The sequence below is a fragment of the Rhinolophus ferrumequinum genome, chromosome 16 (genome assembly GCF_004115265.2).
Source record: "Rhinolophus ferrumequinum isolate MPI-CBG mRhiFer1 chromosome 16, mRhiFer1_v1.p, whole genome shotgun sequence".
NCBI classification, from domain to species: Eukaryota; Metazoa; Chordata; class Mammalia; order Chiroptera; family Rhinolophidae; genus Rhinolophus; species Rhinolophus ferrumequinum.
In genome coordinates, this window is record NC_046299.1 from 26,688,889 (window position 1) to 26,707,295 (window position 18,407).

The window sequence follows — 18,407 nt, forward strand, 5'->3', positions numbered from 1 at the left end:
ACACACTCAGCAGTTTCACTAACATAGGTAGCTCTTGAATGGGCACAAAGATATTACAAAGAAGAACAAGAGACTCGGAGGATAGGGGAGACGTTAGGGGGGAGCATCAGCATCACTGAAGATAGTAAGCTTCACTATCTATGAAATTCAACACAATTCTGAATTTTCCATGAATCAAATGCTTTTCTCCAGTCCTACCCAATCATCAGAAGCTTTCATTGTATATAAACAGCAAACCTTTTAACAGAATGGGTAGAAGGCCTATTTTATCATGATCTAAATGAACTAATGCATGAAAAAAAGTCCCCCTGGGTTTATCTAAACTGATCTGAAACAATCTAAATGGAAAAATTTTTAATAGAAAGGACAGAGTGGCAGCTGTCCAGACAAGCCTATTTTGGTGACAGGGCATGTTAATAACCCTGTCTATTGAGGCTTTAATAACCAAGCCTTTTTTGAAGAGTGGCCCAACGAAAATGTCAAGTACACACTGTATTATAATGGAGCAATGTTATAGGCACCAAGGTAAAGCCAATGCACCCATCTCAGGCTTTACTCGGGAAAGGCAAACATTAGTTACAAATACAGCAGCTCTCACTTTTGAGCCATGGAACGGAGCCTGACATGGCAGAGGCAGGAGTGATACCACAAGCAGGAAGTGGGAGTATGGTGATAACCAATCAGAATGGACACTCACTCTAAACATGTACATCCACATGAACATCAGCTCCGGGGTGGGGCCTGGGGGCCCCCAAGAGACGCGAGAGCTGCTTCTTCCAACTGCAAGCTTGCTGTGACCTTTACATAACTGTGCTGCTTTGACCTTTCTGAGTCTGATGCCAAAGTAGTTTGCAGGATGCTCATAGAGACCCTGGGCCACATTGAAACCATCTGGTCTGTGCTGATCACCCAGCTCATGACCCCCCTAGCACAATGCACAATGCACGGGGAAAAAGAATTTTACTGTAGAACTGGGGGTGGGAGACATTTGTGGCCGACAGCCATAGGCAAATGCCCCCAAATGCACATGCACACACATACTCTTAAACTTTTCTACTACTGGAAATAACATTTTGGCTTTCTTTGAATATGGAAGTATTCAGGGTAAGAAAGAAAATTAGAACAGTCACTCTCGTCCTAATTGACAAATCACAGCTACAGACAGGAAAAAAGAAAAAATCCTAGATGTTTTCCCCCAAAGTAGGATGAAAACCTTGTTAGAGTGCTAGCAAGCTTACAAGGCCAAAAAATGAAAAGGATGGTAAGAATCAATAATGCAAATAATTGTTAGAGGTCATAAACCAATTCTTAACACCTGGTGACCTACCTACCTTTTGTCCCTTGGGCACATAATTTAGAATCCATTTCTTTTTTCAAATGACAAAAGATCAAAGGTAAGAGGAGTGACCAACAATTACTGTGAGTTTTGAAAAAGGGGTAACAGAAATACTAATCTTTTACAATAATTATATATTCCCTCTGCATTTTCCACATACCATAAAATTGATTTGGTTTAGCTTTCAAATATCATTTAAACAAACCAACAAGACAGAGGGAAGTTTACTGCTGGGGTTTGCAAAGAGGAGCACCTGCTCACGTATGGGCCCTGCAGGACGCGTCTGGGAAGCTACTGTTATGTACATGGTGGTGGTCTTCTCGGCTACAGTACAAGTGCTTGTGCATCAAGTATAAAATACAAGCCTTTATCACATAGATCAGCTTTTTAGCTTTTGTAAATTTAAAAAACAAAAAGGATAAATAAGGCACTGTACTTTTAGAAACTAAAACTGCTTGGTTCCAAGTTTAAAACCCAAGGAACAACCAGAATATAATATATAACTTCCCTTACTCAGCCTCAGAGAAAGACTCGGCAAGTTCCCTTCTCCATCTGAGACACATTTTCTGACATCTTAGATTGTGGTGTTCTCCATGAACTGCAGATTTGAAAGGCTTGATAAGCTTATAAAAGCAGATTTAGTTAATGCAAAATAAAGGGTTACTTCTACAGAACAGTTTTACTTGTGGCTACAACCCTTCCAATCACTTTGTATCCAGCCGCCTCCGTTTGCTATGGGAAGAGTCCAGCTTTGCCTTCAGCTTTCGCTTTCTCTGGGCTGCACTGTTCTCTGGGGTTTTGGTCAAGGGTCTGGCCCGAGCCTTTCCACTGCTCTGCTTCCTGTTTGCGGCTTTCTGTGGCCTGGAAGAGGATCCACCTGCCCCTTTTTGCTTTGCAGGTTTCCTCACTGTTTCTGAGGCTGCAGGCTGGGCAGGTCTTTTGTTTGTATTCTCTTTTTCTTTCCTGGAGGGAGGGCAGCTCTTCCCAGAGGACTTTTTAGGGATCTTCACTTTATTCTCTTTCAAAGATGCCTTTCTGGGCAGTTGGCTGACTCTGTCCCTTGCAGCTGGCTTCCTCGCAGCAGGGGTTTTGGTGGATCCATCAATATGCTTTTCTTTGCTGGCTTTCATCGCAGGTCCCTTGTCCTTCCTGTCCTGAGTGCTGCCACCTTCGGTTCTCTTGCGTTTATTCTGAACTTCTGCTTTGGGCAAGATTTCAGAGGTGGGCTTCCCCTTCCTTCCCTTCACTCCATCAGCACTCTTGGGCTTAACAGGAAACCCATCGGCACCCACTTGCAGGGCATGCTTGGGGGACATCAGAGGATTGATGCATACACTCTTACAACCCTGTTTACTTTCCACAGCCAAGCCAAGTGCGCTTTCCATTTTCTCGTTCTTGATCAAGCGTTGCTGGGCTCTGAGCTTTCCTCGAATATTGGAATATTTCCTCAGGATCCGGGTACTGGCTGGAGTAGGCGAGTTTGTGGGAGGATGGCTATTTCTACTTTCTTTGACTTCCTCTACACTCTCTTCAGAACTGGGGCCGAGGCTGACGTCGCTGCCTTCCTCTGGCTCCACTTGGTCAGGATTCTCTCGAAATTTAGCCCAGAGCTTCTGCGTTTTCAAGTTGTTCCTAGCGGGAGTAGCTCCAGGAAATTTCTTCAAGTGTTTTTTCAAGCGTTCAGCCTGTAGTGAACTGGGGTACAGGCTGGAAGGAGAGTACTTCTGAAGAGGATGCTTGACAGGGGGGATGTCTCCTGGAAGACGAGTATTGAGCTTCTTTACGATGACCAGAGACCGGGTTTCAGTTGTCTCTAAGAACCATTTACAAACATTAGATAATTTAAAGTTTGTCATAAACAGCATCTGAACAGGAGAAAGCTTCTGAGCTTCCAATGAACCCCTACATTTCCGTGACCTTTTCTTGCTTTTCCAAATCTCCTTCAGTTTATCTGACTTGTTCCTTGCTCTTGGTGTTGGCTGGGCTTCCTTCTCCAACTGGATCCAGCCCTTCTGAACTTTCATGTAGTGGGCATTGAAGTTGGCGATAAGCTCTTGGTTCTCCTCCTCAGCACACCATTCCACAAACTTTGGCTGGTCGTCAACCATGGTGTCTGCATCGTCCTCGTCGAAGGGATCTCCACTCTCGGAAGCTTCACTGTCCTTTGGCGTTGGGTTTCCTTGTGCCGCTTCCTTTTCTGAAGTCACTTTTGTAGTAGCCAAGGAGTCCAGAGAATGAGCACGTCTTAGGTTGTAGGTAGAAGAGGTCAGTCTCGTGAGCCTTGGTACCCACTTTGGGGGTCTGGCAGCATCACCACTTCCACTACGTGACAACCTAAGTGCACTGGAGGGCCCGTCACTATCGTCGTCTTTCTGCTGGGTGTTTGCATTGTCTAGCTCGCTGACAACCTCCTCCACATCTCGTGCAGGAACAAGTCCTGGCTTCTCTTCCAATTGTTCTGGGAAAGTACAAGGAACACTTTCTAAGGGGTCATGGGCATCTTTCTCACCTAACTTAGACTGGACATAGATTTCCAGTCTCTCTCCAGGTAGGGGCTGGCCAACTGTGGTTATAGGATCACTGCTGGGAAAAATATCTCCTTCTTCCCCTTTGACCTCTTTTGCCAGCAAGTTTTTAAACGTCTGCTTGGTGATGATCCCACCTGTGTTGCCCTCCTGTTCAGCATCCTTCTCAGATGGATTTTCATTGACATTTGAGTTTTCAGTATCCTCTGGAACTTTTGTATGAAGACCATCGGTCAGAAAGTCTTCAGGTGTTGTCCTACCAGAGTACCCTTCTTTTTTAGGACGTTTTGCAACAGGAGTTTTAGAAACCTTGATCTCAGGACAAGCAGAGGAAGAATCTGAACTTTGACTTCTTAGGCACCTCTCGGCAAAGGAAGAATCTAAAAGTTGACTTCTTAGGCACCTATCAGAGGCCTCAGGGAATTTTTTACCTTTTTTCTTCTTGTCCGAGTTCTCTTCAGGTGAATCAATGTTTTGTTCGCACATGTCTTTTTCTGAAGGATGTTTTACATCACTGGCTTCTCCTTCTGATTTTCTTGTATCACCTGCTGCCCCACTTTCCTCAATTTCACTGGGGTTTTCCTTAGTAAAAGTGCTGCTTTCCTTCAAGAGTGGGTCTGTGTCTAGCTCCCGAGACTCTTCCGTCTCGGTCTCAGTACTGATGCTTTGATCGTCCTCAGCCTTTCCCAGGCTCATGGGAGGCTCCACGCTCACTGCAGGACTTTGATTTTCTGAGCACAGAGGACTTTCCACTCTACTGACTGTTTCAGGAGAAGAATGAGGCCTAGAAACATCTTCGTGACCTTCCTCAGAAATGCTCTCAGTAGAGGGAACCAGGTGACAGTCTTGGGGTTCACTCATCTCCTTTGTATCCAGCAGTTCAACTGGTTGTTGGTCTTGTTCAGGAGAAGATATCCCACTTGCTGTGGGAGCTGAGGCCACAGAGCTGCCTTCTGGCTTATCCTCTTCAGGAAGGTGAGCAGGGAGAGGCAATACCAGGTTGGAAGCTGTGGTTTCCTCTGACCTAGGGGAGCTGCTTGGATTCAGTTTACTCATCGTGGGGCAAACCTCAGGCTCTTGAGATTCCTTTTCAGATGAAGCATCTTCGTCTCCTTCCTTGAGGGCAGTTACTTCTTTACTAGGCTCTTCAGAGTTGTCTTCTCTGGGAAGCTCCGCTTCTACCGTAGGTTTTGGGGCTGAAATTATAAGGGTCTGCTTGGGAGTGACCACTGCCTCTGACGCCAGTGTTGAGCAGCTTGCTTTTTCTTGGGAGTATAAATTTCTGGCCAGTGTGCGAACAGTTGGCAGCTCACAACAATCACCATTGAAAAAGTAACCTCGAGTGCTCTTTCTGGCTGTTTTCCGAGAAGATAATATTGATCTTTGATTCTCAAAGTGGCATTCTGTTATTGGCTGACTGATATAAACGACATCACACTGGTTATCATAGTCATTTATCCTCAGCCCTGATGCCCTTTTACTTTTCCGAGCTGTCTTAATGGAGGTTGATAACATCTTGGTTCGTGACTGTCCATTAGATGCTTTGTGTACAGCAGGCATGGGGCTGGGGGCTAACCAACCATCTTTGGAATGATCAAACTGGCCCTTATCACTGGGATGTAAATGGTAACCCACCTTATTTCTTCCTAGTGAGTGAAGATGGTTCTCTTGCTTTGGCCTTGAATCTTGTTCACTTGCCTCTAAATCCTGGCACAAAGGTGTTTTGGAGCTACACTGTAATGTATTCTCTTTGTCAGCAGTTCTAGGTGAATTCCCCACAAACCCTGAGTCCCAAGCCTCTTCTGATAAAGCTTTGAATGAATTTCTTTGAGAAACAATACAGTTGTTGCTCTCCTCACTATTCTCAGCTGCCACTTTTACTGCAATTAGACTTTCTACTAAAGCTGAACTCTGCATGTGGTCTTTACCATCCTCACATATTTTCACATTTGCGTCTTGCTCCTGTCCAGTGGTTTGCCCCTCCAAGCTCTTAGAGATGTGGTGGAAGTTGAACGAGGAAGAATTAGATGCAGTGAGGTATCCCAGAGTGGAACTGTCCATTGAACTCCCAGAATTAGGTTTAGTGGTCGGAAGTTCAGAGGAATCTTTCTGGACAATAGTCAAGGCATTCTCTCTTCCGTCTACAAAGTTTGTCTCCGGAGGAGGCTCCTTTAGGACCTTTTCTGCAAAGCGTAGAGGGCTGTGAGAGCCCGATGAGTCTACTAACAAATCTACAGAAGAAGGAGACTTTGTATCGAGACACATAGCATCGTTTTCCTTATGTTTGGTGCCTAGCTGGGCACAGCCAGCATTGCAAGCGGATGAATCCATTGCTCCAGAATCAGAAGGTCGCAGGTCCTCGGTGCTTGGCTGAGATTCAGTGTACAGATCGTTCAGAACACGAATGAACTGCTTCTGATGATGAGTGCACAGTTTGACCATAAACTTCTCCAGGGGGGACTTCGACTGATTGTTAGAATCTACTGCTATTGCCTCTGCTGCGTTCTCACTAGACAGACAAAGAGAAAGAAGGAATTAGTATGGTCATTTTCCAAAGAACCAATTTTATATTATGATATTCACCAGATGTTACTCGTGTTGTAAAGAGGGCGGACACTGTGACCAAGACGGCTGCGAAATGCCCGTATACTTTTAAGTCAACGAATATTTACCTGATTAAAATGTAAGGCTGTTATAGTCCTAATTTTTAGTGACAACATCCTTCACACTTTTAAAATGATCATTTACAAATAATTTTTATCTTATAGAGAAGAAATACTGAAAAGAAATTTTTTTCAACAACTAAAATTTTGGCCACATTATTAACTCAAGTTGGTCAACATGCACTTTGTTTTAGGCGTAGGTATTCCTGTTAAATAATTATTGGTTTGTAAGTCCACAACACTGACAAAAATTCAGACACTATATTACAAATCTTGGGTTTATAAATACTTAGAGAAAGTACGGTTTTAACATGGGTTCTTAGCATGACTAATTGGCTGCACTGTATAATCCTGCAAACAGGGATACAGGAATTCTACCTTTTTCCTGGGGCACGGAGGAATAGAGATCAATAATTTCACATTTCAGACACACTGAAAAATGGAACGACAAGCAATTTCTGATTCCCAGCCTCTAGGTAAGGGAACAGGCATGAAACGGCATTGCAAACTGTAAGGCTCTGTCGTGTAAGGTGCTAGGCAGCGTTATGCCTTCAGTCACGCCCCACTTGTTACATTCTCTTAGACCTTCAATAAACATTTTACAACAACCCACAGGAAGTCATTCCACACTGAAGAACCCTCTCCAACCATTTCCATAAGTTATCCAGGACAACTCTTAAGGTTTCACCTGGACAGTAGCGGTGATGGGCAAGGATGATACTAGATTCACAACAGGATAAAGGGAATTCCTGCTTAGACAGTCAAATGTTTTAGGAGCTGTTTTGCGTTTTTTTGGATGTCTGGGTTTTACTAAGCCCACGTGCAGTTGGAGTGTCTCAATTTTCTGAACAACTTCTGAATCTCTCTCTCTCTGGATTGTAATTCCTCAGGAGACTATTATCTGACTCTGTCTGTAACAAGGCAGAGCATTGAGGGCAGTTCAATACATGTGTGTTGAACAGACATTGTTTGATAATATCTTCCAGCTAATTCTTCTTTTCGTCAATCTGTGACTTTATCTCCTACCCATGAAGTGCCTTACAGGAAAGCTCACCCTAGACAGCCTACGCCAGCCTCCTACCTCTCCACACTCCTGTTTTCTGAAGCAGCGTGTTTAGTGGAAAGAGCACAGATTGTGGAATATGAAAAACCTACATTCTGCTTCTTGCTCTGACATTTACTATCTACAGGATTTAAGGCAAATTACTTAACCTCTCTGAACCTTGGTTTCGTCACCTGTAAGTTGGAACTGAATATCATTATTTCAAAGGACTGTTGTTAAGATATTAACTCATGTGCATAGAGCACAAAACAGCAGGTGCTCAATTTTAGTTTCTCTGTTCCTGACTCCGGGAGATTTTTAAGACCAACTGGTGAATGAAGTTGCTGAAACATGTCTAAATACAAAATAAAATAAAACCAAGAAATTATTAGTGAAGTCTGTTGTTAAACTGCTTTACAAATAAACCGTTTTTATTTCCCCAACCAGCAAGAGAGCAGTTTTAATCAGCGGTGCCAGGAATATCTGAAAGGGTCTACATTAGGTTACGGATTAGACAGATTTGTCTTAGAAAATGCCTATCTTAAATTTGAAACTGATCACTGCACTATGAATAAACCAAGAAAAAGGATGATTACAGAAATATTATAACAGGTGTAGGGGATGGTGAACTTTCAAGTAAGCTGGCAATGGGGCAAAAACATAATAAAAAGAAGGAAAGACCAAAGCAACTAGAAAAAAGCTCATTGAACAGTACACTTATGATACGTGTATTTTTCTGTCTGTATACTGTCCTTCAGGAAAAAGGTTTAAAAAGGCAACATATGGAAGGGCAACAGGAAAAAGTTACTCCTGCTGTGTGAGAACAGCAAATATTACTGCCCTCCTTCAGAAGAGGGGAGACACCAGTGACACCCTTAGGTAAGGGACTGTTACGTCATTTCCAATTCTAGGACTCAGCGAGGTGTGCACAATGAACTTCATGCCGCTGCAGACTTTGCAGCTCAAGGAGAACTCAGGAGGCTCTGCTGAAGGACCTCCCCCAGGAGGAACTGGTGGCTCTATCCATTGGCATAATACAGGCATACCTCGGAGATACTGCGATTCAGACCACCACAATAAAGAGAGGATCACAACAGAGCAAATCCTAGTCTTTTTGTTGGTGGAGGGTCTTGCCCTCAATTTGTAAAAAGAATGCCACATCTGTGAAGCACAACAAAGCAGAGCGCAATCAAACGAGGTATGGCGGCTGTATGTGTTCCAGGGCCTGTACCGGGAAGCAGTGGAGAGTAAGCAGTCTGTCACTTACTAGTTGTGACTTTGACCAAAACACTTATCCATTTTGGGTCTTAGTAGAGCACCTGCCCCTTTACCACGCAGAACTGCTGCAAAGGAAAACCGACCACGTTTATACAAATATCAGTTACCATCATTGCCAGCCAATCACATTAAATATGCTTCAATAAAAATAACTCAGAGATCAGGAATGTACATTAATATTTTCTTACAAGCTAAAAAAAACAAATGTTCTAGATAACTAAAGCTTTCCCTCCAAGTACCAAACATTTTAAAATTTTAAAATAGTTCTGATGGAAGTCTTTTAAAAACTATATCCTTCTCTGAACTCAATTTGTTCTATCTTAGTGACTCAGGGTCATTACCATGTGCACTATTATTGAAGTTAGGCATTATTTTTATTATACTAAACTGAAACAGAATGATAGTTTTTGGGGCTACTCAATTAAGTAAATTTGTCTGCCTAAATACAAAAAAGCCAGTGGCAGTCTGCATTTTATGAAAATCTTTCTTCTTATTGGCTTCCAAATATAAGCTGTGTTTAGGAGTTCCCCTTTTACCTTTACCAGAGAACTTCTGTTCACTTTAAGCAAAAATAAACAGGCTCTGAATGAAGGCTTGGGAATAGTTTGATGAGTAGAGTACATGAATTTTCTAACAAAAACTTCAATTTCTCAGAGGCCTTTGTTCCTCAGTTTTTGCTTCTTGGATATATTTCTGATGTTTCTGAGATATGCGCCAACAAATAAGTGGGATATTACTGCCAATTTGAAGCATCAAAGATTACATTCTAAATGCATTTTAGCAATACACAAACAAAGGCAAAAAGGTTGCTTGACAATGGTCTATGAGAGAGATTAAGAAATATCCTGGAATCTGATTGTAAGAAAAATCTGAAGAGATAAATGGTTCTCCCCAACTCAAGAAGCATAACCATCACCGAAGTCTGTGAAAACCTTTGAGACACTGCTTCCTGCCCGAGGCTGTGCTCTGGAAGTAGGCTTTAATGTTTGGAATTAACAAGTGCCTGGAGATTAATGGAATCAAGGTGTGTGCCCAGTAAGAGGGCAAAGTGCTCTGAAGGAAACGGAGGAAGCACTTTCTTCTAATGTGATGCTCACATAGAACGAAAAACTGAATAATAACTAATCCTCAGGTGATATCTAACTTCCTTTGTAGTTGTAAGACTTGGATTTGCTGCTGTCCCACATTTCAGTAATTTAATAGTGCTTCAGTATTTTAGTTATTCGTAACTAATGTAAAATTTTCCAAAGGTCCATGCAACCAACTCCGAAGCAATGACTGTGGCAATATGGCTCAAATAGTCCACAAGGACAGAGCCGACAACCACAGGTAGGTACCGTGTGTTTCCCCGAAAATAAGACCTAGCCGGACAATCTGCTATAATGCGTCTTTTGGAACAAAAATTTATACAATATCAGGTCTTATTTTACTACAATATAAGACCAGGTCTTATATAAGACCGATCTTATATTAATTTTTGCTCTAAAAGATGCATTAGACCGATTGTCCGGCTCTTATTTTCGGTGAAATAGGGTATGTATCTACTTCACGGCATCATGGTAGGGGGGTGGTGGTGGTGATCTCACACCTATGGCACGTTAAAGAAACATTGCTAGTATCCACTGAACTCTAAGCTTGAGCAACGCAGTACAGCATTTAGATACCGAAAGACAGCAGCCAAGAGGCGCAGACTGGCTACACCAGCCTTAAGAGGCATAGATAACGGTGGTTTGGGGAAGCTCGGGAGATGAAAAGATTAAAACTGCCGATGTCAACCTTGCTTGAGAAAAACAGACATCAACGCAGGGTCGCTTGGTTGTGAGATTTTCCTGGTAAAAAGGACAAGGGACAATGTGCTGTGAACTACAGGTCATCAGAGCAAGAAACAGGGTGCTTATTATCGGTTACAGCCACCTCAAAATTATCCCCACGGGAGTGGCTCTGTGTTTCTGAAATCCTAGGCCATAACGCTTCTAAAATTCATTGGCAATTATAAGGGGTCTGGTATATTTATTCTATAATGTTTATCTTTTACTGACTTAATTTGTCTTAGCTTTCCAAGCAAATGTAAGCTTTTGACTGTAGGTAGGGACCACATTTCATATTTTTCTGTTTTCTCTTAGCAAGAAAGAGGGAAGAGAAAGGGAGCATCAAGGATGCTTCCTGGGCAGGATTATTTACCGAGCTAGGAACACAGGCGCTGAAGCTGGTGGCTGATGACTGCTGGGGCATGTATGTATCTGGTGAGTTCTGTACACATAGAGTTGAAGTGTTTTTAAGATTCTGAATCTGTGCTGTGTGGTAGGTAACTGGTCACAGAGGCATGAGCCCACCAGTAGTTTCACTTGGATCTGAGATCCTTTACATTAATACTAACCTTTGTCCAGGTGTCATTAAATGGCCCTGCTATAATAGCTAACTTTATAACTACAGTAATAAAATCACTTTTGACTGTGCGTCTACATTATTTAGCTTCTTAACCTTGTTTGATTTTCTCTAGAAATTTTCTCAATTGGACCTAAGTTTTAGATGAATTTTAATTTTCTATCATTTGAATATTTAATTTTCAAAAGAGCTTTATAAAAACTAATTCATCACATATTTTGGAACTGCTTGTTTGATTTCATGCTTATTCTGCTCAACAACAGGACACTCTGTAACAGCTGAGTGAATCAATTTATCCATCAGAAATACTTCACTGCCACCACTAATAGAGCACTCAGATCCTAAGGACTGGTTAATGGGAGGAAGGGCTGTAGGAGAGGGAAACTTGACTTCCAGCTACCTGGACAAGTTTTGCGTTTCTCTCCTTGGTGAGAAATGGCCTGCATGACCTTGACTGCTTTGTCTTTCTAGCCTCAGTTCAATGCCTAATTCTTAAGGTTGTGGTAAAAGGATAATATCCAAAAAATCTTGGAAAGGCATAGTTTAAGAATGATGTGTTATTTCACAACCCTATCTTTCATGATTTACTCAACGACGGTTTTCTAGAACAGAGCTTACACACAGCAGAACTCACGTACTTTGTCAATACTGTACTACTTAAATTCCTGAAGGAAAGCATTCCTGTGGGTACTATAAATGGTGACTGGTCAATGCTTATGTTATCTTAGAGTAAAAGACAGAGCAAATAAAGATGTGGCAGAAAGCTGAAATGACAATTTTAAGAGTCTAGAATTTGGAATTGATATTCAGGTAGTCTCTCCAATATATGCTCTCTACCAGTAAAACTGCTTGGTGGCAAATTCAACATCACTGATAACCAAAACATATTCTTGACTTGTCAGTCAAGATCAGCAGGGACAGTGAATGATGTCTGGATGGGAGCTAATTACTGGCAGAAAAAGGTAGCCCCAGGAAAACCAAACGGGAAAGTCAGAGAACACTTTAGACAGAGTAGACCAAATAGTTAAGAGCTGTAAATTCATGTCTTGATTCTCTTTAAATACAAGAAAACACAAAAATGCATTGTCAGCACCCCTCTTCAAGGTAATAAGAGTTGTTGCTATTGCTTGTCAGACAATATTCTGAAATTATGTTCCCTAATTTCTTCCTTCTGGTCCTGGAAATACCAAAAATGTAAGTATGTTCAAGGGCCTGGATAAGTCTGCTGACAAGTCCCTGCTCTCTCTACACTGGGAAATCCATCTACCCTCGGCTAGTTCACGTCTGCGTACCTTCCACATCCCTCATAAAAGGCTATTATTATTCAGAGTGGATTTAAATATGATAGAAGCAGTTTAAGGCTTGAGTATTATAGCTATTTCTCTTCAACTTAACTAGATTGTCAAATTTATTAAATTACAATTAAATATAATGATCAAGGAGATTCTCATGTTCACTCTTTCACGTATTTGTACCCTACAGGTAAGTGTATAGAGGAAGCCAAAATAGTATCAGAAAGTTACTTGGTGAGTAGGAAGTTAGAGCAAAGGTCATAAAGCAACACTTCCACATCCTCTCTAGGAATGTAATAGGATCACAAAACAGACATTTCTGTCAAACGATATACTTCTGAAGTTTTGTTTCCACCAAATTAATTTTTATTTCTATCATTCCAGGTAAGAGTATGTGTGCAAGACCAAATACATGACATATGGTGTTAAACAAAAGGAGGGAGGGTTCAGAGGCTGTGAAAGACACGGGACTTTGGACTGGATGGCAAAAATTTTTTAAATGATAGTTCCTGAAAGTGGGGGTAGAAATATCCCCAAGTGATGTAACTAAATACTTACTTGGTGAGAGCACAAACCTAAATTAATCGAATGAGCATGATAACTAAGAAGAACGTTGAAACAGACTTTAGGAAATGATACAGTGATTTCAGACAGAGGATAGACCTCTGCCCAGGGCTGATTTGAATTGAAAACGAGTGTCTATCACTAGCCTCATTGTGTTAGTGAAACCAGACTAGAAATCTGAATGTTAAAGGCATAACTGACATTTTATAAGGTCAGGATTACATGAGAGCTCATGAGAAGCTAGTGAGACTGGCCTATTTCTTTTTGTTTGTTTTTGCATTTGTCAGATAAGGGATCAAAATCTATGTTGTTCTTTGGGGGGAAATTGCCCTTTAATTCCCAATTTAAATGACCAGGACAATGATGGACTAAAGTAATACCGCTGCTTAAGCAGAATACAGAGGCGCTCACCCCCCCCCGAGGAAGTGCACCACATCATGATGCTGTTTGAAAGGAGGGGCTGGGTGAGAGGGTGAGGGGAAAGGAACATTTGTCAAGGCCCCATAGCGGCCAAGGACTGTGTACCCTTTCCTTGGAGTGGGACTGAGAAATCAGAGTCCAGACAAGATTCCCATTACAATGGGAAGACGCTTCTTTTGTAATAGTAACAATGAACTAAACAAAACCCCCCACCACGACCGTGCAGGGCAGTGTGTATGTGGAGGGGGGATCTAAGGGAGGCGTGGGGAGCTGACACAAACACACAAAAAGACATTTAATAGTTCACAGGACAGATCCCAGCCATACAAATGTTTTTCCTCTCATGAAATAAGGTGATATTTTTTTGACAAATATTCCTAGTTTCTTTTTGGGTGAAAGGAAGAGAGACTAGCATATTACATATCTAAATAAGCAGATATCTGACAGCATCCTGAGTTTTTCATGATTTTTATGAGATCTTCTATATCCTAACTTTTCCCATGTTCTCGAGGTTCTTAAACTCCATTCTTGACACCATACAAATCTGTGGTACGATCCTTAAACATGGCAAATTCTACTTTGTCGTCATATAGTAAATCACTTAAAATTAACACAATCATGGCACACCAAAGAAATACGTAACTAATTATTTCAAGGACCTAGACTACTTTGTAAAATGTAAAACATTAAAAAAGAATTCCTAAGATAGCTTATACAAGATTTAATGTCATTTCTCACTTGTTCACCTCATGAATGTTGGAGGAGCTATATATATTTAAAAATTTAAAGTAGAGATAAGCAAAGTACTCCTATATCTACCATTCTCTCTAGGGTGCTCTTGGAATACCATGTTTCCCCGAAAATAAGACCTAACCGAAAATAAGCCCTAGCATGATTTTTCAGGATGACATTCCCTGAATATAAGCCCTAATGCGTCTTTTGGAGCAAAAATTAATATAAGACCCCGTCTTATTTTTGGGGAAACACGGTAGTCCTTTAAAACCATCCCCACCCACCTCTCCCTGGAAATACTGTTGGGAACGTACTGGAGTGGGGTGAACTCAGAAACATCTGTATATTCAAGTTTTTACTCAGGAATATTGGAAGACAAAATGTAACCAAATGCATACACACTGCACTCGCACACACATACACACAACTTCAGTCTTTATGCTACGTCAATCTTATCCCTACTTCCATGACTTCTCTTGCTTTCAGTCCACTATCCAGTTCAACGACACTGATTCAACTTCCCTTGGAGAATACTGTGTATAAGCTCCGTGCTACCAGTTTCCCTTCATTTTAGAGTTTGCGTCACATTATGCAGAACTGTCACCTTCTTAAAGCATGAAATCTGATCTTATCACTTTTTTTTGTATAAAACTTCTGTCAGCTTCCCACTGCTCACACTCTATGCTCCTTAGCACCTTCTCCCTGGGGGCCATGTTACATATTCTTACTCTATTCTCATGGTTTGTTTCTATCTTTTATTAAATAACACTTCTGCTGCATGGTAACGCTTGACTTGGCTCTCTCCTCCACTGGACTGTGAAGCTTCTCTATGTCCAGGACGTTGTCTTTTTTAACTTGGTAGCTTCACTGCCTAAAACTTCATTTCAAGCATAAGTAATGAATAAATTAACCCAATAAATTACTACAGAATGAAAATAATTTTCCTAAGATGTTTTTCAAGGGAATTGAAAAGGGAAGAGGAAACGACACAGAAGCAGGAAAAACACAAAACTGTCAATTAAAAAGAATTCAAATAAACGCAGCAGCGAGAGGAAGAAGGAAATTTTGAATGTCACACAGTAAAGAGTGTGGGCTCCTAACTGTAAGCACACAGGACGAGGTTGCTAGGGTGCTCTCCAAGGTACCACAAAAACTGGGATGAAAGATACGGCTTACATATCGGCTTTCAAAAGCCATTTGTTTTTGACTGCAACCCAGAACCAGAAATACTTTTTACTAAGTAACCTAGCACACATCCCTGTTTGTATGTGTAGGATGACACACAAGTTTCAATAAAATAGTATTAATCCTTATTATATGCTAGTATGCTGATTCTCTCCCTTTTCTTTTTAAAGTGTTGGTTAGGACCCAGTAAATTGATCTTACAACCTAATAATTGTCACAACTGGTTGATCCAGTTTGAAAAACTGGTCTACACAGACTCACCAGTTCCTAGCACCTCATAAAAATCTGCTATTCTGGTTTTCTTAACCCATCTCTACCGTGTTTCCCCAAAAAATAAGACCTAGCCGGACAGTCAGCTCTAATGCGTCTTTTGGAGCAAAAATTAAAAATTAATATAAGAACCAGTCTTAATTTTTGCTCCAAAAGACGCATTACAGCTGACTGTCCCGCTAGGTCTTATTTTCAGGGAAACACAGTAGCGAAAGTTACACTGCTAGGCTTTCCTGGCAAACTGTCTCAAGACAAATAGACATTGGAATGAACACCTCTAAACTGTGCTAACTAGGATATGAATTATCCGTTTGAAATGTGCAGAGTTCCCATTTGTTAAGAGTGTAACTAAAATCACATTAAATAGGCAGAAGATTCCCCCAACTCCTTTCATTGGAAAACTAAAGTTTTGATGATTAACCACCATGCATGCACAAATTCCCACTCCCACATTCAGTTTTTAACATTGTTATTCATACTCTACCACCACATAAAGAGAAAGCTACAGATTCAAAGCTTGTAAATTCTCAATCTTGAATATACAAAAATCCCTGTATACAATGAGAAATAGAAACTCTACGTAACTGTAATTTTTAAACATCTACTTTCAAAACAACTTTTATTCCATTTACTTTACAAAGAATAATAGTTTAATAATTCCCCTGAAACAGGACCAAGACATGCAAAAAAGCTGCATTCCAGATTTCAACTGTAGTTCTAACATCTTAATGTCTGACTGAAGAGTAAAATAAGATTGGCTGCCCAACGGCCCCGTCTAATATACACTCATCTGCCTGGCTTTCAAAGTTCTAATCTATATGAAAAGCTTCCTCCACAGCTCCCAATCTGATTTTCTCCCTCTGTCCCTATTCCTCACACTACAGTAACTCCAATCAGGTGCTTTCACTCCTAGCTTTCACCTATTGAGCACTCGCAAAGAGCCTGGCAGTGCTAAGTGTTCTACATACAAAATCTTATTTATGCCTCATAGTAAATCTCTGCGGTAGGTAGTATAAGCCCCCTTTTACAGATAAGAAAACTGAGGATCAAAAAGGTTCAATAACTTATTCAAGCTTTAAACCAGGCCCATCAAATTCTGCCTCTTAAAATGTGGGATATTCTCTCTCTCTGTGCCTTCCCTACTCTTCCGGATTCACATCCTCCAGCCCTGAGTCAACAAGGACTTCTATTTAACAATGAAGGTTTATCCACTTCAAATGTAATTTTTTTACTGATAATATCATAATATAGATTTCTTTTCCTAAAAAGCAATGAGTAAAACTAAATTAACAGCTGGGATTTAATTAAGTCAGAAAGTTTCAACTGAAAAGAAAATTATTAGATAAAACCCCTCATTCATTCTAATTCTAGGTTGAGTCAAGAGTAACGAAGTGGTATAGAGGTTCAGTATAATGGTTTGGAATCATGAGGATTAGGACAGCTCATTATATAAGGAGGGCCAAGTCTCTTAAACTCCCCCATTTCCACGTTTTTCATTTTAAAAATGAAAGATTACAATGGGACCAACAGTGTTTAATCAGTGGGTTAATCAAAACCTCCTATGTTCAGTGTGAATGTCCTTAACACTACAGAACTGGACACTTAAAAATGGTTAAGATGGTAAATTTTATGTAATGTCTTTTGCCACAATCAAAAAAAAAAAAAGATTTGAACAAATGAACTTTAAAATGCAAGAAAAATAAAAAAATAAAATTAAAAAACTCCAAGCCAAAAAAACCCTCCTGTGTTACATTTTGAAAATATATAGTATGCACAAGCCTCACTCTTATTAATGGATTCATTCAGTATTTCTGGTGCAGGACCCAGGCATTTGTATTCTTGAAAGGTTGGTTCTGACTGAGACTGACAATGAGCCCCAGAACTCTTTGTGCTCTAACTTGTTCATGGTAGAACAAGCCCGCACACAACAGAAATAATATACTCTGAAATTAGTCAGAATAAAAGTAACTGCTCAAGCCCATCTTTGCAAAAGTATCATCACGTTCATATAGTTCATAATAAAAACTTAACAAAATGGACTTGTTTTAAATAAAAGGCATTTAAAATGACAACCAGTTCTTTTTCCTTTAGAAAATGCTACAATGCAAAATTGAGACCTAAGGTTTTTAGGGCCTTATTATTCAATAAAGGGTTGTTACCATATTTCTCAATGTTCAGATATAATTAGTGTATTTGTCTCACATTCAATAAGAAACTTGCATTTTTAATACACAGGGTTGAAAAGAGGTCTAAAGGGCTTTCAGACCAACATCCTCACTTTACAGATAAAGAGAAATAAGAATGATATTTCCAGTATATACCAAGTTGAAAGAAATTTAAAGTGCCAAATAATCCCTTATCACTCCATATTGCTGATCAAATCAAGTTGGCAAGAGTACAATTAACACTGTAAAACTACTAGTCAAAAAACAATAGTATTCTTACATGCCTCTAAAAAGCTCCAGATTTAAGATTTAATACTTAAAAAAATGGATTTTTTCACATATTTCAGCTACAAAGTCTAACATCATATGACTTGGGTTTATGCTTTTACACTTTAATACAAATGTCTGGTGAGAAGAATTCACAGTCCTTGGGGAAAAAATAACTCCACAACTCAGAAAATGGAAGGAAACTGTACCATTTTCCATTTTTTCCACTCCATTTCCCTTATGCAATTTCCCTGATTCCTACACCTTGTTAAGACATAAGGGT

The 18,407-nt window shown here is 40.4% G+C and overlaps 1 protein-coding gene across 9 annotated transcripts in view; it reads right to left on the reverse strand.

Annotated features, from left to right (window-relative positions):
• Positions 1–1,331: 1,331 nt before the first annotated feature.
• Positions 1,332–18,407, reverse strand: part of LCOR (ligand dependent nuclear receptor corepressor) — a 115,602-nt gene continuing 98,526 nt past the window's right edge. For all 9 annotated transcript variants that reach the window (XM_033131276.1, XM_033131272.1, XM_033131274.1 and 6 more), the window contains one exon: positions 1,332–6,370. In XM_033131276.1, the coding sequence (XP_032987167.1) occupies positions 2,041–6,370 (4,330 nt within the window). In that variant the 3' untranslated portion in view covers positions 1,332–2,040. The remainder of the gene's footprint in view (positions 6,371–18,407) is intronic.